The sequence below is a fragment of the Corythoichthys intestinalis genome, chromosome 10 (genome assembly GCF_030265065.1).
Source record: "Corythoichthys intestinalis isolate RoL2023-P3 chromosome 10, ASM3026506v1, whole genome shotgun sequence".
Classification (NCBI taxonomy): Eukaryota; Metazoa; Chordata; class Actinopteri; order Syngnathiformes; family Syngnathidae; genus Corythoichthys; species Corythoichthys intestinalis.
The window spans coordinates 7,516,567-7,539,215 of NC_080404.1; the positions used below are offsets into that span (position 1 = coordinate 7,516,567).

At 38.3% G+C, this 22,649-nt stretch overlaps 1 protein-coding gene across 2 annotated transcripts in view; it reads right to left on the reverse strand.

The window, feature by feature from the left end:
- Nucleotides 1-22,649, reverse strand: part of ptpn20 (protein tyrosine phosphatase non-receptor type 20) — a 100,135-nt gene that overhangs the window by 62,203 nt on the left and 15,283 nt on the right. For both annotated transcript variants that reach the window (XM_057847955.1, XM_057847956.1), the window contains 8 exons: nt 18,359-18,439; nt 11,690-11,777; nt 11,418-11,571; nt 11,143-11,214; nt 6,705-6,879; nt 3,127-3,262; nt 2,908-3,046; nt 28-180 (listed from right to left, as the gene is read on the reverse strand). In XM_057847955.1, coding sequence (XP_057703938.1) covers nt 28-180; nt 2,908-3,046; nt 3,127-3,262; nt 6,705-6,879; nt 11,143-11,214; nt 11,418-11,571; nt 11,690-11,777; nt 18,359-18,439 — 998 coding nt within the window. The remainder of the gene's footprint in view (nt 1-27; nt 181-2,907; nt 3,047-3,126; nt 3,263-6,704; nt 6,880-11,142; nt 11,215-11,417; nt 11,572-11,689; nt 11,778-18,358; nt 18,440-22,649) is intronic.

The following is a 22,649-nucleotide window of genomic DNA, read 5'->3' on the forward strand; positions in this document are numbered from 1 at the left end:
CAGACCATTTCATAAACTTCAACGCACTTTGAGATATTCTGTTTCTGCCTCGTCGGGCGGCATTGGAGCATGACTTGCATGCAGTCTTGGCAGCTCATCCTTCACATTGGGCAAAGCCAACTTATCAAGCATTCTCTTTGACACATAGTGCTCTAGCTGGTAGTAACTCTTCCCGTACAACTAGGAGAAGACATAATGCACCGATTTGACAAACAAACTAAAATAGAATACAGGTAGCCAAAGGGTTATGACGTTACGACTTCCGTGATTTCGACTTTATGACGTCAAAGTTTCTTTTCTTTGTATAATGTTGACTTTTTTATAACCTGTCCTTCTCAGCTGAGTATCTAATTGATCTGAACAGTTTTAATGTATCACATGGGAGTATGACATACAGTGGTATGAAAAAATATCTGAACCATTTGGAATTTTTCACATTTCTGCATAAAATCACCATCAAATGTGATGTGATCTTTGTCAAAATCACACAGGTGAAAAAACAGTGTCCGCTTTAACTAAAACCACCCAAACATTTATAGGTTTTCATGTTTTAATGAGGACAGCGTGCAAACAATGACAGAAAGGGGAAAATATGTAAGTGAACCCTCTGCCTAAGGAGACTTAAAGAGCAATTAGAGCCAATTTTTACCAAACAATTTAAGTCAGGTTTGTGCCCAATCACTGATGAGTAGTTTAAAGCTGCCCTGCCTACTATAAAACACACACCTGGTTAGAATTGTCTTGATGAGGAGCATTGTCTGATGTGCATCATGGCTCGGTTAAAATAGCTGTCTGAAGACCTGTGATCAAGGATTGTTGATTTGTATTAAAGCTGGGAAAGGATTCAAAACCATCTCTAAAAGCCTGTATCAATCGACAGTCAAAGAAGTTGTCTACAAATGGAGAGAGTTTGGCACTGTTGCTTCTCTCCCAAGGAGTGGCCGTCCACCAAAGATGACGCCAAGAGTTCAGCGCAGAATACTCAGACAGGTAAATAAGAACCCTAGAGTGTCTGCTAAAGACTTACAGAAACAAACCACTGGCACAGTCCAATATCTGTGCACACATCAACAATGTGTAAAACTATGGCCAAGAATGGTGTTCACGGGAGGAAGCCACTGCTGCATAAAAAAACATTGTTGCTTGTTTAATGTTCGCAAAAAGGCACTTGGACACGCCGTAGAAGTTTTGGCAAAATATTTTGTGGGCTGATGAAACCAAAGTTGAATTGCATGGGAGTAACACACAACGTCATGTGTGGAGGAAAAATGGAACGACTCAGCAACATCAACACCTCATCCCCACTGTAAGGCATGATGGAGGGAGCATTATGATTTGTGGCTGTTTTGTTGCCTCAGGGCATGGACAACTTGCAATCATTAATGGAAGAAAGAATTCAAAAGTTTATCAGGATGTTTCGCAGGAAAACCTGAAACCGTCTGTCAGACAGTTGAAGCTAAAAAGAGGATGGATGCTGCAACAGGACAATGATCCAAAACACAAAAGAAAATGAACTTCAAAATGGTTTCAGAAGAACAAAATACACGTTCTGGAGTGGCCAAGTCAAAGTCCAGACTTGAACCCCATTGAGATGCTGTGGCATGACCCAACGACAGCACATGCAAGACGTCCCAGGAATCTGACTGAAGTACAGCAGTTTTGTAGGAAAGAATATGCCAAGATTAGTCCTGATCGATGTGCCAGACTGATATGCAGCTACAGGGCGTGTCTGGTTGAAGTTATTGCTGTCAAAGGGGGGGCCACAAAATTTTAAATGTGATTGTTCACTTAGTTCCCCCCCCCCCTTTTGTCATTGTTTGCATACTATCCTCATTAAAATATGAAAACCTATAAATGTTTAGGCAGTTTTAGTTCAAGCAGACAGTTTTTTCGTCTGTGTGATTTTGACAAAGTTCAGATCACATTTGATGGTGATTTTATGCAGAAATGTGAGAAATTCCAAAAGGTTCAGATACTTTTTCATACCACTGTAAGTTGATCGGTTTTACTTCTATGGTGACCGTTTTATTTTCTTATGGTTAATGTGAACATTTTGCAAGATTTAATAATAACAGACACTTTATCATCAGTCAAGTCTCACCCTTATTCGGAGAGGGCAGTCCCCGGATTTCCGTGTAAATCAGAATTAACCTTTTAAGTGCCTCTAAATCTCAAAATAACTATGCAAAAAATCCAAAGGTATTGTATTTTGTTTAATCATGGAGGATACACTGCCCTCTGGTAGCAGCATTGGGCCTAGCTTGACTGTCGCCTTGTATGACTGAGAAGCAGACTCGACTGACATGGATGAAGGACAGCTGCGCTCTTATTTGGCCCATTAAGGCTGTAAGTTGTTTTAGCTAATATATGTTTGTGTATGCATTTGTAATTAAGTTTACAGCTACAGTTTGTGGAGTTACGTGGAAGCGATTTGCTATGAGAATTGTAAATATTTTAGCATTCGTAGCATTTAAGCTGGCGGACTTTTGTTAGGCAAATTAGGCTAATTTGCTCTGCTAAATTTACATATTGATCAGACTAGATGGACGTTTGAACACCAATTGTTTTGTGTCAAGTGTTTTATTGTTGAAATGCGTGTCTTTTTTAACATAAGTGTACATATGTGTGTTACAGCTTTATAAATTGTCAAAAGTCAAGCAAGTCAAAAGTTCCAAAAACCACAATTGCCTAGTTTGCGTTCTGTCAAGCTGAACAACTTCACGTTTAGTAAGGAAAGAACATGTCAAATTAATAAAGTACAAAAAATAAGATACTGTGAGGTGCAATAAGGTAGGCTACCATTTATGCGACTTAAAAGAAAAAAACCAAAAAAATGACTGGACAAAATCACGTAAGTCGAGTACGTCATAACCCAGGGACTAACTACTACATTGCTTGGTCCAGTACCTCTGGCATGTAATCCCCAAATTCAGCCTGCAGAGCGAGGGCAGCCAGGAACAAGCCCGTCTCCTCGTTGCAGTAGAGGCGATCCTCTAAAATGTCCTTCCGCATCTGCAAATAGTACTGGTGGCGTGTTAATCTGTGCCTGGAGAAGAAAAGAAACAGAAGAAACATGGCGCACAAGAAACATATTCTCTTCCACTCTACATTGCAACCAATACTTACAAAACAAAGGCAATATCATCGACAAAAAATTTGACTCGAAGGAAGACCAAAAAGGAAAGTATTTGCCCTTTCTTCCAACTATCAGGAGCAACTTTGGAGATTTTTGTTTCGTTGTCCAAAAAAAAATATTCATCATCTGCAGAAATGAAAGGAGATGCTTAAAATACATAAGTGAACACATCTTTCTTTGCCCACAGAGTTAAACATTGTTGGGAAGTCATTCATATGACCTGTTACTATTGTTAGAAAGTATTTACTTAACATTACAACAGTAGTCTCTGAATTGTTCTGTATTTGACTACTTCATTATTGCTTTTGGGTTGCTTTCCCCAAAAATATTTAACATTGAAAGACAACCATTCCAAATCAAATGATTAAATAATCTAATAATACCTAAGCACCATATTTTTTGGACTATAAGTCGCCCCGGAGAATAAATTGCATAATAAAGAAGAAAAAACATATCAATTTCATTTTAATGGGGAAATGTATTCCACAAAATCAAAGCAATTTAAAATAATGTGGAAACTGAGGTCAGAGCCAAGCAGTGTTGTTTTCATCAACAATGACGATAACATTTCGTCGACGAACAATTTTTTTTCCATGACGATGACCATAGACTTCATAATATACTGACGTGACACATTCCCTATTCACTACGTCGCGCCTTCCCCAAAGGGGACTGTCTCACACTCCGCTTCATTTATTAGCAGTCGGTCACATGCAGCGATCTAACAACAGATTTTGGTTGAAATGTACGAAAGCTGTACTGGATACAAAAAGGAAGGTTTGTCTCAGGAGTGATTTTTTTCGAGGACTCAAGTTAATTATTATATTTTTTGTACCATGCATGCATTTTGAAACGTTGTTAAAAAAATCACTGCATTGGCATTATACAGAGTGTACATAAAGTCTCTTTACCATTGCAAAAATTTATTGAAAATGCAATTGATTAGATGTTTTATTCAGATTTGTTCTATTGTATTCAGCCTTTATTGAAGTTTTTTTTAACCTCTTTTAATACACTTCTACATGGTAATGGTGTTATACTTATATAGCGCTTTTCCACCTCTCAAGGCGCTCAAAGCGCTTTACACTATTTCGCCATCCACCTACTGGTGACGCAGCACCAGGAACAATGTGGGGTTCAGTGTCTTGCTCAAGGACACTTAGAAGAGTTCATCAGGGCAGAGACTTGAACCTACAACCTCTGGGTTGGGGGACAATTACTCTACCACTGAGCCACACCACCCCATGAGCACCATTAGTTGCACGAAACACATCAAGACGGTACTCGATTTCTTGCCATGTATTTGCCACATATCTTTAACATAACCTCATAGAAAGAAGTCATTTCCAGACCGATGGATTGGAAAGGATGGGCCAATTCCTTGGCCGCCACGTTCACCAGATATCACTACCCTGGACTTCTTTCTATGGGGCTATGTTAAAGATATCGTGTATCGAACAATGGTGCCCATGTAGAAGTGTATTAAAAGAGGTAAAAAAAAAACTTCAATAAACGCTGAATACAATAGAACAAATCAGAATAAAATATCTAATCAATTGCATTTTTAATAAATTTTTGAAATGGTAAAGAGACTTTATGGACACCCTGTACTTCGCAATATTTACGTAAAATAACTGCAAACTGCCCGTTTTTTTGCTTTCAACCAAGAATCGAGACTGTTTTACATCTATGTATCTATCTATTAAGAATTCAGGGATTTAAGCATTTATTCACAAGAATTTTCAACGCAAAAAGCTCTTAGTTGTACTAAGGCAGCCGCCACAGTGACTTAAAGGCAAGTAGCACATTCGATATATTTACGTAAAATAGATGCTAACTACCCGGTCTTTTTTGCTTTTAACCAAGAATCGAGACCGTTTTACGTCCATATCTATAAAGGAATCAGTGATTTAAACATTTATTCACAAGAATTTTTAACAGAAAAAGCTCTTTGTTTACATATGGCGGCTGCTAATTTGCTTACTGACTAGCATCATAGTTCACAATAGTTACGTAAAATGAATGCTAAATGCACGTTTTTTGTTTTGTTTTTTTTGCTTTTAACCAAGAATCGAGATTGTTTTACGTCCATATGTGTGAAGAATTCATGGATTTAAGCGTTTATTCACATGAATTTTCAATGGAAAAAGCTCTTTGTCAGTGATATGGTGGCCACTAATTTGCTTACTGACGAGCATCGTAGTTCGCAATATTTACATAAAATAAATGCTAACTGCATGTTTTTTTTTTTTTGCTACTAATCAAGAATCAAGACTGTTATACGTCAATATCTATGAAAAATTCAGGTATTTAAGAATTTATTCACAACAATTTTCCACGGAAAAAGCTCTACGTGTGTGTTTTCACTAGGTCAGCTTTAAAGGAGATAGGCCCCCTATCAATCAGCCCCGTGTCCCATCAATACATTATGAAGTCTATGCGATGACATCACAAGGACGAGCAAAAATGTGGCTTGGTAGACTGGAACATGATGAGACAAATGCCAGTTTTCGTCTGACGAGACAAAAATGCAACTTAGTTTCTGTCATATGTTCACAATGCATGACATTTTCATATTGTACGTGGAGTACCTCAGCTTGCATCATAGCAGCGTTTGGGTCATGTTACTCGTGTGAGATGTCCTGCGCCTCTCCCTCACTCTCCTCACCGGAGTTTAGGATGTGTCTAAAGCTAGGCTGCGCTTCGTCTTGCTTGTTTGGAAACACGGTAAGATTTGTTTTATTATCTTGGCAAGAGAGAATATGCAATGCTGCTTTAGCCTTTCAAGGTAAGTGCTGAGTGATCATCAGATGCTAAATGTAACTCCTAGGATTAGCATTAGCATCAGAATTGCGAGCGTCCTCTTAAAACACTGCCCAGACTAAAGCGGAGCACTCGGCTTTTCCGGTTAGTAAATCTAGAGGAGAGCCAGTTAATAATAAATGGCATTTCGCTAATAGCACACTTCAGCTGTTTTGTTTGGTAAATGAGCAATTACAGGAAAATATTCATTGCTTGCAACTTCTGGCTAGACTCTTAAGAACAGCAGATTTTTAAAAAATTCCAGACTTTCCAGTGTTAAACACTCGGACAACATTTTTCTAATTGCAGTTCGTGGCTTCCAGGTGGGTTTAATTAAAAAGGGCGAACTGCTTTTCCTACTGAGTGTGTATTATCATCACCAAGTTGGCATTGTTCTTGTAGACTATGAAAAAAACGTGACTTAAAGTCTGAAAAATATGTTGTTGTTTTTTTTACATCAATCAAAATAAAAAGCAATTATGTAAGGGGAAAAACTTTCAAACCTCTTCAGATGCACTTTTAGTACAGTATATATAAGTCCAGTTTCTTTCTTCTCACCTTTTCAACAAACACAGCTACATAATAACTAGTAGCTGTTGTAATAATTGGGATGAGTGAAACTCCAGATAAGGTATAACCATTTTAAAATTGCAAGGTATTTTCCTGAAATTGCCAGGTGCATATCGCATTATTCTTTTATTATTAATGCCCAACTTGAATGTATCAAAAATAATCTCCCAAACACTATCTGCACAATGGCATGTACCGTCAAGAAATGCAAGGCCAAAGTAGAAGTGCTCCACTAAGTTAGCGTGAGCCACCACCATGTCAAACACGTCCCTCGCACGGGACTTGATGTCGCAGCGGACTACCACGTACTGGCCGCTTGGCAGCACCACCGTCACTTCCCTCTGAGACGAACATAAGCGGCCCTTCCTGGACTGTGCAGGAGACACAACATGAACACGAATTACATCCAACACCAGGGTTAAACCTATTATTTGCATATTACAATGCTAACTTTGACTGATTAAAGCCTGCATTTATTTTAAAACATAAAATCAGTTGTGTGGAAGTTGCCTACATCCTACAGGCAGCCTTTTTTTAACCTTTTTAATTAAATTAGATTTGCAGTGAATTGCAACTGTGTTTTTACAATAGTTTAAAAAAATGTATTTTTTAAAACTGTATTAATGACGTTAATGAGATTTCAGTTTGGTAGAATTATTCTTACATCATTAGAAAACCTAATGCAGAGATACCTCGACTTACAAATTACCCACTTTATAAGTTTTTGAGTTGTTCAGACTATTTTTTGTGAGCTTCAAGCAGAATTTTCTGCACCAACTTTGTGACGGTCAGTGTTGTTTTCGTCAACACTCACTATAAGGAAAATTTTTCGTTGACGAACAATTTTTCATGACAATGACGAGACGATAACAAGCTAAAAACGTGTCTTGGGAGACTAAAACATAACGACATGGATACCAGTTTTCGTCTGACGAGACAAACACGAGACGAAAATGTGCCATAGTTTCCATCACATGTTCACAATGTATGACATTTTATGTGTAGTTAGCCTGCATTGTAGCAGTGTCTGGTTGTGTCACTCATGTGACGTGCTGCGGCCCCCCAACTCACCCATTAGTGTCCTCTCCAATGTCCCTGATGCTTGTTTTGAGACACACACGGTATGATTTGTCTTCTTATCTTGGCAAGAGATGATATGCAAAGTTGCTTTAGCCTTTAAAGGTCTGTGCTGAGTGATCATCACACTCGAAATGTAACTCGTAGCATTAGCATAGCATTCACGTTCGCGTTAGCTTTCGGCTATTGCTAACGGCGAGTGTCCTCTTAAACCCTCAGACAACTTTTTTTCCATAGTTCGTGGTGTCCAGGTGGGTACAATCAATTGAAAATAATGTACTGTTTTCTGCTGAGTGTGTATTGTCATGTGATAGATTTGTAGATGCTTGTTGATGCTACAATTGGAGCTCATCTCTCAGTCAGTGTTCATTTGAAATGGTTGGAAACCTTTTTTTTGGGGGGGGGGGTGAAACTTTGGAATTTTACAGACGAAAATATTGAGTAAACGTCAACTAAAACTAGACAAAGACAAACACATTTTGAAATGACTAAAATATGACTAAGACTAATAAGTCTTACCGTCCAAAAGACTAAGACGAAAATTAAATGGGCTGCCAAAAACAATACTGGTAAAATATTTTGCTCCCGAAGTTTTTGTGGTGGTGAATAAGCACTCTTTTACATTCATTTGGACTCTCAATGTTATCCAAAGGTGCTAAATTAACAAGTAACATCATAAACACACACGTGCCTAAATGCCTAAAGACACGGCGAAGACATAAACAGTGAGAGAGCGACATGCAGTTGAGTTGTGTGCAGCCTTAAGGCAGGATGTGTCTGAGGAGAACTTTTCTACATGTCCGTCCATGATCAAACGTAAGTTAATATTCCTTTAGTTAAAGAAAGTTTGTCGTGGTTGCTTTGGAATTTTTTTAACATTACGCACATGCACAGAACCGTTTATTTTTTGCATTCCTGACTGGTTAAGAAATGACTAACAAGTTTGTATTTCTTGTGTATGTTAATAAAATTCCATTCATTCATTTTCCATGCTGCTTTTGTGTTCAAATTTTGCAATTTAAACTTGCTTATAAAATCCAGACACCTATTGTGGAAGTTTTCAAAATGTTTCTTTAATAGTTTTTGAAAACAAAGGTTTGAACTGAACGGTGTACCACCTAAACCAATACATATGCACTGCAAAACCCCACCTCCTTAAAACTGGAAAAAAAGAGCTTAAATTACCTTTTTAGTGTAAATCTACTAGAAATAAGTGAAATTATCTGCTAGTGCTTCAAGTAAATTTTACTCAGATTTCTTGAAATACTGTAAGAAAATACCTAGCTGAAAATAAGCTGAACAGACTTACCTTAAGCAAAGTTTAATATTTAAAAAAAAACTTGTTTGTCAGAAATGTTCTTAATTCAAGAATAGGTATCGTTCATTATTTGAAAGCATTTTTTTTCTTGACTTAGGTGAAAAATGACCAACTTTTAGAGGTACGGCCTTAATAAGAACAAATACTGTAGTAATAGTTACTTAAAATAAGTGGAAGAACCTTACACAATAATCTGTATACTAGCCTTTAAAACTCAAAACTAGATGGAGAAAATTATTCGACTAGATTTAAGAAAAATTATCAGATAAAGACGTTAAATTATTATTTTTTTAATTAATAAAATTTTCAGTGTAAGTGTCTGTTAGTATAAGTCAATACAGATTTATTTTGCATTGATCATTTAGCCTATTAATTAATTAGGTTCATATTGGTGAGAAATGTAGCCCTGACCACCGTTCACTCATCTGTTTGGTCTTATTAATGTGAAATGTGAAAAAGTGTACATTCAGGTTATGCTGTTATGTCATCCCTACCAATAGTATTGAGAACCAACCTACGCACTTGGGTGGCAGTGAACTTCATATCAAGCAGCAGTTTGTCAGCTTCTTCACATCATTTTGTTTTACAAAAGTCCACAAATGCAACACCTAATATAAAACACCATAGACAGGCTAACTGACCTAGCATTGATATTTTGTGTACAAACAAGTAATATCTGAACACATGTAGTAGCTATAAACCCAGAAAAAGCATATATTCTTTATGCTCTTCGAAAAGCGACTACCATTGTAACATGATTTTTATCATCTTCTTCGGTGTTTCATCTTCAAATTCTTGTGTACTGTCTGTATACTGGCTCCTGGTGTGCACACATCAGTGCCTAAAAGAATAATCTTGCAGAAACCATTTTCCTTTTTTCTTTTTTTTTTAAATGTCATTTTTACTGTATAATATTTCATTTATATTATGGATGAGTTTTTAAAAAATGAGTACACTCCTGGCCAAAAGTATTGGCACCCCTGCAATTCTGTCAGATAATGCTCAATTTTCTGCCAGAAAATGATTGCAATTACAAATCCTATGGTAGTAATATATTCATTTATTTTGCTTGCAATGAAAAAACACAAAAGAGAATGGAAAAAAAAATAAATCATTATCATTCTACATTAAACTCCAAAAATGGTCCGGACAGAAGTATTGGCATCCTCAGCCTAATATTTGGTAGCACAACCTTCAGACAAAATAACTGCGAACAACCGCTTCCGGTATCCATCACTGAGTTTCTTACAATGCTCTGCAGGAATTTTAGACCATAATTCTTTGGCCATCTGCTCCAGGTCTCTGATATTTGAAGGGTGCCTTCTCTAAACTGCCATTTTAAGATCTCTCCACAGGTGTTCTATGGGATTCAGGTCTGGACTCATTGCTGGCCACTTTAGAAGTCTCCAGTGCTTTCTCTCAAACCATTTTCTAGTGTGTTTTGGGTCATTGTCCTGCTGGAAGACCCATGACCTCTGCGGGAGACCCACCTTTCTCACACTGGGCCCTACATTATGCTGCAAAATTTGTTGGTAGTCTTCAGACTTCGTAATGCCATGCACGCAGCCAAGCAGTCCAGTGCCAGAGGTAGCAAAACAACCCCAAAACATCAGGGAACCTCCGCCATGTTTGACTGTGGGGACCATGTGGTCTTTTCTTTGAAAGACTCTTTTTTTTTTTTTCTTGTAAAATCTATGTTGATGCCTTTCCCGAAAAAGCTTTACTTTTGTCTCATCTGACCAGACAACATTCTTCCAAAACGTTTTTGGCTTTCTCAGTTTTGGCAAACTCCAGCCTGGCTTTTTTATGTCCCTGGATCAGAAGTAGGGTCTTCCTGGGTATCCTACCATAGAGTCCCTTTTCATTCAGACACTGCAATCATTTTCTGGGAGAAATTGAGCATTATCTGAAAGAATTGCAGGGATGCCAATACTTTTGGCCAGCAGTGTATTTATCTATTTTTAAAGTGTTTCGAAATATTTTATTGGTAGTTTTTCTGTGACGAGACCAGATTAATGGCATTGCTATTCATTTCCACAGAACGTTGTTTTTTATGTGAGATACTATTGAGGAGTAGCTGGAGAAAGATTTCAAATCTTAAGACAAGAGATATTGCTAATACTTCGGTCCTCTTGTGTAGAGAAACCAAAATACAATATTGAAAACATATGAACCTCAATATTGTTGAAAGTAAGTGCAAATCATCCAGCTATAAAAGAAATATTGGCATCTGTTTTACCACAATAGATCCTGGAAGCTCAAGAACAATTTGCTGTTCATCAGCCATTCGGATAAACTCTGGACCCAAAGCCTGGTAAGAAAAATACCAGATTTAGTAGAAAATCCATCAGACATCTTCTGATATCCCTAAATCCAATATGCCATATGTATAACCCTCATTAGCTTTTTCCACGAGTACAAAAATGAATGTCCTTATTAAAGCTGCTTTGCATCCAGCTGCAGCATCTACATGTATGTCAAAAAAACTGGTTTTATAAGATTATGTCATCTTACCTTAGGTTTCCTCTGGCTCAAGCTGATGGAGGATTCACTGAAGGTGATGGAAGGACTGTGAGACCTGCCTGATGTCTTGGGAGAGACGTCATGGTGGGGGCTTCGGCCGAGCCAACTGCAGGTGCTGTCCCTGTGACGAGCCCCTCGTGGGAGCCTGAGGTACGGGGGGGAAGAAGTGGGTGTGGAAAAGTTGAACAGACACAAGGTCAGAGTCAACACAGACACGCAAGACAGTCAAAATGGCAGATTTTAAGTAAATATACAGTACTTGCCTTTCTAAAGACGATTGATACAAAGGTGTGGGTGAGCTTCTTGGCCGATGTTTCCAAGATCTCTGAGGTAAACAGCTTGGAAGAACAGCTGCACGAATCAGAGAGCAAAATTATCAGGTTTAAATCTATTGTATACACTATATCCATTTTTCACTTTTGATGTAAAAGGGACTACATTGAATATAACTTAATATTCTACAACTTTTTTTTGTTTACAGGGTAAAGAATGGCATCCACCAGAAAAAATACCTCACTTGATTTGTGATATACATATACATATATAAATATATATATATACAGTGCCTTGCAAAAGTATTCGACCCCTTGAATCTTGCAACCTTTCGCCACATTTCAGGCTTCAAACATAAAGATATGAAATTTAATTTTTTTTGTCAAGAATCAACAACAAGTGGGACACAATCATGAAGTGGAACAACATTTATTGGATAATTTAAACTTTTTTAACAAATAAAAAACTGAAAAGTGGGGCGTGCAATATTATTCGACCCCTTTACTTTCAGTGCAGCAAACTCACTCCAGAAGTTCAGTGAGGTTCTCTGAATGATCCAATGTTGTCCTAAATGACCGATGATGATAAATAGAATCCACGTGTGTGTAATCAAGTCTCCGTATAAATGCACCTGCTTTGTGATTGTCTCAGGGTTCTGTTTAAAGTGCAGAGAGCATTATGAAAACCAAGGAACACACCAGGCAGGTCCGAGATACTGTTGTGGAGAAGTTCAAAGCCGGATTTGGATACAAAAAGATTTCCCAAGCTTTAAACATCTCAAGGAGCACTGTGCAAGCCATCATATTGAAATGGAAGGAGCATCAGACCACTGCAAATCTACCAAGACCCGGCCGTCCTTCCAAACTTTCTTCTCAAACAAGGAGAAAACTGATCAGAGATGCAGCCAAGAGGCCCATGATCACTCTGGATGAACTGCAGAGATCTACAGCTGAGGTGGGAGAGTCTGTCCATAGGACAACAATCAGTCGTACACTGCACAAATCTGGCCTTTATGGAAGAGTGCCAAGAAGAAAGCCATTTCTCAAAGATATCCATAAAAAGTCTCGTTTAAAGTTTGCCACAAGCCACCTGGGAGACACCAAACATGTGGAAGAAGGTGCTCTGGTCAGATGAAACCAAAATTGAACTTTTTGGCCACAATGCAAAATGATATGTTTGGCGTAAAAGCAACACAGCTCATCACCCTGAACACACCATCCCCACTTTCAAACATGGTGGTGGCAGCATCATGGTTTGGGCCTGCTTTTCTTCAGCAGGGACAGGGAAGATGGTTAAAATTGACGGGAAGATGGATGCAGCCAAATACAGGAACATTCTGGAAGAAAACCTGTTGGTATCTGCACAAGACCTGAGACTGGGACGGAGATTTATCTTCCAACAGGACAATGATCCAAAACATAAAGCCCAATCTTCAATGGAATGGTTCAAAAATAAATGTATCCAGGTGTTAGAATGGCCAAGTCAAAGTCCAGACCTGAATCCAATCGAGAATCTGTGGAAAGAGCTGAGGACCGCTGTTCACAAACACTCTCCATCCAACCTCACTGAGCTCGAGCTGTTTTGCAAGGAAGAATGGGCAAGAATGTCAGTCTCTCGATGTGCAAAACTGATAGAAACATACCCCAAGCGACTTGCAGCTGTAATTGGAGCAAAAGGTGGCGCTACAAAGTATTAATGCAAGGGGGCCGAATAATATTGCACGCCCCACTTTTCAGTTTTTTATTTGTTAAAAAAGTTTAAATTATCCAATAAATTTTGTTCCACTTCACGATAAGGTTGCAAGGTTCAAGGGGGCCGAATACTTTTGCAATGCACTGTATATATATATATATATATATGTATATATATATATATATGTATATATATATATATATATATATATGTATATATATATATATATGTATATATATATATGTATATATATATATATATACATATATACACACATATATATAATATATTAGGGGTGTCAAACGATTAAAAATTTTAATCGAGTTAATTACAGCTAAAAAATTAATTAATCGTAATTAATCGCAATTCAAACCATCTATAAAATATGCCATATTTTTCTGTAAATTATTGTTGGAATGGAAAGATAAGACCGAGATGGATATATACATTCAACATACGGTACATAAGTACTGTATTTCTTTATTATAACAATAAATCAACAAGATGGCATTACCATTATTAACATTCTGTTAAAGCGATCCATGGATAGAAAGACTTGTCGTTCTTAAAAGATAAATAAAAATAATAAATAAAATATATAAATATATACATAAATAAAAAATATAAATATTTATAAAAATTTATAGAAAATAAAAGATAATGAGTAGTACAAGTTATAGGAATTTTATATTAAAACCCCTCTTCATGTTTTCGTTTTAATAAAATTTGTAAAATTTTCAGTCAAAAAATAAACTAGTAGCCCGCCATTGTTGATGTGAATAATTACTTACACAATGCTCATGGGTGCTGAAGCCTATAAAATTAGTCGCACACAAGCGCCAGCAGAGGGCGGCAAAACTCCGAAAAACACAACAAGTACACCTTTCACTTTGCAGTCTTTTTTGCTGTCCTTTCTGTTTGAGCGGGGCATTTGTGCGTTAATTTTTAATTAATTACAGCTCGTTAACGCGATAATTTTGACACCCCTACATATATATATATATATATATATATATATATTAGGGGTGTAACGGTACACAAAAATCTCGGTTCGGTACGTATCTCGGTTTTGAGGTCACGGTTCGGTTCATTTTCGGTACAGTAAGAAAACAAAATGCAAAATCTAAATGTGCTAGTTGTTTATTACACACTCTTGTGCTTTCAACAATAGGAACAGTAGCCTATACAAAGCTAGAATTCTGCTCAAAAAGTAGCGGGTATTTAAAGATAATCCAACAACAATTTGCCTTTCAGACCCCGCGTATTGGTCAGCTTTCTTTCAGAAAGAAAGAAGAAAAAAGAAGTCCTGTGCTAAAGAGGAAAGCAATCCCAATGACAAAATTTTTGACATGTATTTTACAAATGAAATGCCTCAATGAATCATTTTTTTCTTGTGAAAGATTTTCAAAAGCTTTATTGGTGGATTTTCTCAAGTTAAAGCGCCACACAGAAATTAATACATTTAATTGCGTAAGCAGGATCTGTGTATTATTCTTATTATTTAATTACAGGTGTTTTAGCTCATTTCAATTTATTTTATTTAAATGGGCTATTATTTATTTTATTATATGTTTGTATTTTACAAATGTGATGTAGTATTCATTTATATTGTATATTTTATGTTGTATAATTTTAGTTCCTATTTGAATATTAGTTCCTACTTGTTTTGTTATGGTAGGAGGGCTTTGTATTGAACACGGGGCCGTGTTGGTTATCATTATAGCAGAGAAGACAACTTTAAGTCAACAAAGACAAGTCAACTGTGCCACGATCTACCACTCAAGAGATCTGATGGACTCAAAAATTAAGTTACAATTGCATATTAGTTTGAAAATCGACCAGATCCACGGTATTTTTACACGATTGACTTCCGGTCTGCTAGCTAGTAGTACTGACGCAGGAGGGCCGCGTCTCACGTCAAATAATAAACTCTGCCGTTCTTTTCGCGTGCATCGCGTTGAGACGCTTCTGGGACGCGTCTAACACGTGGCCTCACTGCGACTGGTGTGCATTGGCTGATTGACTTTAACGCCCGCGTTTTACTGCGTTCTCGCGGCGGCCACGTTGTTGCGTCGTTGACGTTTCTTACTGTCCTACCGTGTTGGTCCTCATTATAGTAGCCGAAACGGTTCAATGCGAATACATGTACCGTTACACCCTTGTACACCTGTCCAACTGCTCGTTAACACTTAATTTCTAATCAGCCAATCACATGGCGGTATCTCAGTGCATTTAGGCATGTAGACCTGGTTTAAGACAATCTCCTGCAGTTCAAACCGAGCATCAGTATGGGGAAGATATCTAGGGTTTACAGAGAATGGTCCGAAAAAGAAAAAATATCCAGTGAGCGGCAGTTCTGTGAGCGGAAATGCCTTGTTGATGCCAGAGGTCAGAGGAGAATGGCCAGACTGGTTCGAGCTGATAGAAAGGCAACAGTGACTCAAATAACCACCCGTTACAACCAAGGTAGGCAAAAGAGCATCTCTCAACGCACAGTACGTCTAACTTTGAGGCAGATGGGCTACAGCAGCAGAAGACCACGCCGGGTGCCACTCCTTTCAGCTAAGAACAGGAAACTGAGGCTAGAATTTGCACGAGCTCATCGAAATTGGACAATAGAAGATTGGAAAATTGTTGCCTAGTCTGATGCGTCTCGATTTCTGCTGCGACATTCGGATGGTAAGGTCAGAATTTGGCGTCAACAACATGAAAGCATGGATCCATCCTGCCTTGTATCAACAGTTTAGGCTGGTGGTGGTGGTGTAATGGTGTGGGGAATATTTTCTTGGCACTCTTTGGGCCCCATTGGTACCAATTGAGCATCGTTGGAACGCCACAGCCTACCAGAGTATTGCTGCTGACCATGTCCATCCCTTTATGACCACAATGTACCCAACTTCTGATGGCTACTTTCAGCAGGATAATGCGCCATGTCATAAAGCTCGAATCATCTCAGACTGGTTTCTTGACAATGAGTTCACTGTACTCAAATGGCCTCCACAGTCACCAGATCACAATCCAATAGAGCATCTTGGGATGTGGTGGAACGGGAGATTCGCATCATGGATGTGCAGCCGACAAATCTGCACCAACTGTGTGATGCCATCATGTCAATATGGACCAAACTCTCCTGCACCTTGTTCAATCTACCTGTATGTCACGAAGAATTGAAGAACTGAGGCAGTTCTGAAGGCAAAAGGGGGTCCAACCCGTTAGCTAGCATGGTGTACCTAATAAAGTGTCCGGTGAGTATATATACAGTGGGGAGAACAAGTATTTGATACACTGCCAATGGGTTTTCCCATTGGCAGTGTATCAAATGGGTTTTCCCATTGGCATTGTATCAAATACTTGTTCTCCCCACTGTATACGTATATAGACCCTACCCACGTGACGTCACAACTCCGCTCTCCTGAATGGTACCGCCCAACTGTCCGTCAAAACATAGTGTTAACCTGTTACGGCTACGTACATTCCTCCTATTTATGGCGTGTTTTTCTGCTCCTTAACATTAATAATCAAAATGGTGAAGGCGTGTGTGGCTGTTGGTTGCACTAACAGAGACTTGAAGTTTTACCGTATTCCGAGGGATCCAAAGAAGAGAGCGAAATGGACGGCTGCAATTCGACGTGAAAACTGGGCACCAAAAAATCACCACAGACTATGTAGTAGTCATTTTATATCCGGTAAGATGCATTTAAGATATACTTAGAGGGTTTTGGGCTGACAAATAACCACAATTAAGATCATTGCTAGGCTAATCGCCGACAACATACACGTATGTATGTAGTGAGAGTGCTATCGCTAAACCATATAAACATTAAAAGCCTTAACTCCATTGACAAACGACATGAAATACATTAGACTTGACAGTGGATGTTAGCAATAACAAAAGATTTTGAATTGAAAATTTCGTAACTCACCTTTCCAAGCACAAGATAGATTCCTGCCGAATTTTCGTGGACGAGGACCTGTTTCACCCAACCAGCAACGAAGTATTTATAAGCCTCCAAGCTCTTGAAGTTTTTCAAATTTTCGTGAGAATAGGCTGATTTTGTGTGGACAAGATAATTGTAAATATCAGCGTAGCAGATGTCAGGCAGACAGGGCGAAGACAGTGGGTCGAAAAACATCGATTTGGGCATCAAATATGGATCTGGCGACTGTATAGAACGAAGCTTTTCCACATAACGCCTTTTATGCAACACATCCAGTGAGTTTACGGCATCAGAAAGCACCGGGTCTTCCATGAAATGCATTTTAAATTCCTCGATCAATTGAAACCACTGCTAATACAGAGACAAAATGACGGACAAGTGGGCGGAACCATACAGCGAGCACGTGGTTTTGTGACGTCGGTGGGTAGGGTCTATATATACGTATACGTATATATATATATATATATATATATATATATAAACAAATACAACCTATTCCAAACTAGTGAGGGTCAACAAAACACTGTAATTTTTTTAAAAAAAAATTCCTCTCGAGACATGATTCCTGCTGCAAGTGGTAAATATGAAAAAAAAAAAAAAAAAATACAGCAATATAATTAAGTCTGCTTGTTTATGTTTGGCATTTAGCTCATAAATGACGCAATTAGCCTGCTTTAAACCTGCATTGTTTATATTCAGTGGTATGAAAAAGTATCTGAACCTTTTGGAATTTCTCACATTTCTGCATAAAATCACCATCAAATGTGATCTGATCTTTGTCAAAATCACACAGATGAAAAAAACTGTGCCTGCTTTAACTAAAACCACCCAAACATTTATAGGTTTTCATATTTAAATGAGGATAGTGTACAAACAATTACAGAAGGGGGAAAAATAAGTCAGTAAATCATCATATTTAATATTTTGTGCAAAATGCAAATCCTCTCTCTCTGTATCTCTAGCATCCACTCTCTCTTTCTCTTGATGATGAATAAAAAGGATTGTCTTCAGTGGCCAATATAAACATACCTGACTTTGAATCGGAGTCAGTGGAGTATCTTCTCCTCTCTGGACAACTTTCAGTGAAGTCTGCAAATGGTCCTCTCCTTCCTGTGAAACAGGTTTGATTTGAAGATGATGGTGATGAGATGAGATGAGAATTAATTATTATTTGTAGGAAGGTGAGGCTAAAGCCAGTGGTTGGTATCCGATTACTGTCTCTGGCAGGAATCTAATCCCAGACTTGCTTTAGGTTAAGATTTTAATCCTGTCGACCTTTTGCCAAAGACAAAATTTGTAGAAGAACAATTACTCAAGTTTCTGCCAGGTTTATGGAAGGCAAATCATCCTTTATTGAGTTTTATGTTATACTGGCTACCATTGACAGGGATCCATTTGAACTTGTATCATTAAACAATCATATACTGTATTGCTATTTGGCCTTTCCATTGTCTAGTATTGAAAGACTGCAATTAGAACAAAATTCCAAAGCAAGAGTTTGATTTCATTACTCTTACACTGGCAGATTTACATTGGCTCCTAGTTCACAGTGCGTATTTAATTTTTGTTACCTACTTACAAGGGTATAGGTTTACATCGGGACGGTGGCGGCATAACACTACCAACTTTTCAGGATGCTCAAATTGTCCCCATCAACTTATAAACACCCTTTTTGCATTACTTAATGACTTCAGTCATACAGGTAATTTAGATTGTGTTCCCAAATGTTGTAAAAATAGAATTGACCCTTCCATTATAAAGTGAGTTATTTTCATCATGTTCAGACTTACATTTACCCCTTTTTTTCTTGCTGAATGTGCCAGTCCATTTTTTTCCACCTCAAACAGTAGTTTGATTGGCTGATGACTTGACCCCCCCAACCACACACACACACAAACACACCCACTCACAGCCTCGACAGAAATATAACATGTCGACAACATGCCACCTCCTCCGCTCCCTTCGAAGAGGAGGGATATTACAAGTAAAGGCCGAGTTATACTTCCGCGTCAGACCTACGCCGTCAAGGAAGAACCGAGTTACGACCCTACGCCGTAGCCTGACGCACGCCTCTCGAATTTTCTAACCTTCGCGTCACGTAGACGTGTATGACGTGGCGAAAACGGACTGTGATTGGTCCGCTCAGACTGTTGTTTCCGGTTTAGCGTGAAATCACCGCCATTGTAGAATAGAATCAAACATTATTTTCTACACGCAAAAATTCTACACCCAATCTGTTTAGTCTTGCTAATGTCCCGACCCAAGCAAAAAGTGTACATGCAAGTGATGCTGTTATATCATCCCTATCAAAGTTGAGACCAAACCTACGCCCTTGTCTACCTATAAATTGTTACAAGGCCACCTCACTACCTTATTGACTTATTAGTGGCACCGTAAATTCATACCTGTGTTCACAACATGTGTGTCTTTTGGTGACCAAGCGGGAAAAAGAAGTCTGCATGTTCCAGAGCATTTCCTGTTTGGGTAATGGAATGGCTCACCTATGGAAATTAGAATGGCTACCTCTAGTGTTGTTTTTGTCAACAATGACGATAACAAGCTAGGCTGGCCAAATTATTTGATGTGGTCTCCTCCACTTGTGATCGATGTAAGCAGGCTCCGGCCAATTATGTACACGTTTTGGTTATGTAATTCTCTAACTGCATTTTGGTCTGACATTTTTTCTGTCTTATCAAAGGTCACTGGCATAGGCGGATCTACTATTCAGGCGAAGTAGGCGATCGCCTTAGGCCCCCAACCAGTAGGGGGCCCTCCAACCAGCTGCCCTTGCCCCAACGAGCAAGGGCTTGGGCCACCGGAGCCAGCAGCACCCCCAAATATTCGTCATGTATAATTATGTCAGCATACCAAACAAACAAATAACAAAACAAAAAAGAAAGCCATTTGAATGCTGCATTTATATGATCTCTCCCCCGCACACATGCACTATCAGTCGCTTAGCTTCATTTAGCGCCGTTTGGCATCACTTAGCTCCGTTTAGCATTGCTTAGCTCCGTTTAGCATCGCTTTGCTCCGCTTAGCTGTTCGTTAGCTTCACTTAGCTCTCACGCGTTTTTCACGCCACTAAGCTCGCTATTTTAACAGCTCACTTGCTACTTTGCACGTCGGCTATCGTTTATTTCGAACACATGAGCAAACGTACTTTCCATGAGAGCCAAAGTGCAGTGACGGAGAAGTTGAGAACAGGCCGCTAATGCCTCTTTTAGCTTTCTTCTTTTACTTCACACCGAACATAAAATACACGACAGCACACCCTGTGGCGAAACAATGCAGTACAGTTCCAATCAGTCATACAATAGCACTCAAGAGCTGGTTAACAACATTTGCTGACGAAAAAAAATTAAATCTATTGTGACACCACAAGCAATGACGAAGAATGTTTTTTTTACAGAGTGTAAAGCTTTCGGTTAGCGGTTTAGCGAACTTACCTCCGGTGAACATTTCAAAATAAAAGCACGTCATGTTCGTCATATCAATAACAATTTCTGGAGTTAATCCCACATACTTCAGAATTAATATAATATGTTGAGTAAATACTACAGAATACAGATTCTACACTAACAATAGGTTTCAAATGACACTCTTTATGAAAAATATGATTGGCAACGAATAAATATTATAATTATTATACTTGTATTATAGATAGTAGTATACTATAATAATAATGCTAGAGTTTTTTTTTTTTAAGAATTATTTTGAATAATGTTGGAAAGGCAAAGTCAGTGTTCTGAATCTGTTTACTTTCCATTCTTTTGCACTAGTAAATGCTATCAGCATTTAACCTCATTGTTTATTTGTGATTAATTATTGTTATTTACATGATTATTTGTACTTTAATAAAGAATTTAAGAGTTCCAATATGGTTTTGGGAATTAATAAGCGTCAACAAAAACTTAATTGCTAAATTAGTTGAAAATAAATAAATAAATAAAATTATTAGTTTAGTAGACTAATCGTAAAACTAGTCAGCTGACTATTCAGGAGAAAATTTGCTGTTTAGGACAGTCCTAGTGTACCGGAACATATGCCCTCCACACCCTTCTCACCTTTTTAACCCCTGACCCATGAAGAGAGCCCCTGGATATGTTCGCCTTAGGCCCCAAAATTCCCAAGTCCGCCACTGGTCACTGGGATAGATATTGCTCCAAATGCCTTGACTGTTCTATTTGGTGTGGTTCCAGCAGCATGTTTTCTACCCTCTCAGAAAGGGGACCTTGTAGCATTTGAACCCTTGCTGGCTAGGAGGCTAATTCTTTTAAGATGGAAGTAGCCAGTGCCACCTACGCAAGCCCATTGGATCAGAGAGATGTTATATTTCCTCCAACTGGAAAAAAATAGATTTTAGATTTTAGATGGAGAAAATTAGATTTCTATTGAAAACGTATGAAAGCTGTACCGCGTACAAACCGGAAGGATTTTCTCAGGGGTGATTTGTTCGAGGATTCAAGGTAATTATTATATTTTTCGTACAGTGCATGCATTTTGAAACATTGTGAAAAAAATCAATGGGAGAAATTAGCTGCTAATGCATTGGCATCATAGTTCACAATATTTACGTTAAATAAATGCTAACTGCACGTTTTATTTGCTTTTAGCCAAAAATTGAGACTGTTTTACGTCCATATATATAACGAATTCAGGGATTTAAGCAGTTATTCAAAAGAATTGTTTTACGCCCATATCTATAAAGAATTTGGGGATTTAAGCATTTATTCACAAGAATTTTCAGCGGAAAAAGCTCTTTGTGACTCAACTCGGTCAGCTTTGACAGCCTTGCCAACAATGCAGGCCCCCTATTTATCGGCCCCGTGTCCCATCAATACATTATAAAGTGTATGCCTTACTTGAACACATTATGATTCAATTTAAATCATAGCAAACTTGACTGGTTTTTACCAGTAGTAGTTCTTACCTGATGTTTTTAGCACCTCATCCAGGATAATCTGCGTATAGCCTTGTTGACCAAAACAAACTCTGAACAAAGATGGCAGTGACATTTGGCCCCAGAGTGTTACACGGGGCACCTTCTTCCCCCGTTTCAGAAAAATCCTAGAAAACGCCACCGCTCCCTCCCATGAAATTTCAGAATCGGCACCTTTCAAACTAAATTTCTCGAGCCTCCAAGGTTGTGCACCCAATACCAAGGCAAAGGGCAGTAAACAGAAAATAATGATTTTTTTTTTTTTTTTTAATGAAATAAAAAATGAATTACATGCATGTCTACTTTTCGGCCTTTGGGTTTTTCAGGCAAGTGTTTCCAATATTCGATTGTGAGTTTCGAATTTTGCTTTTGGTACAT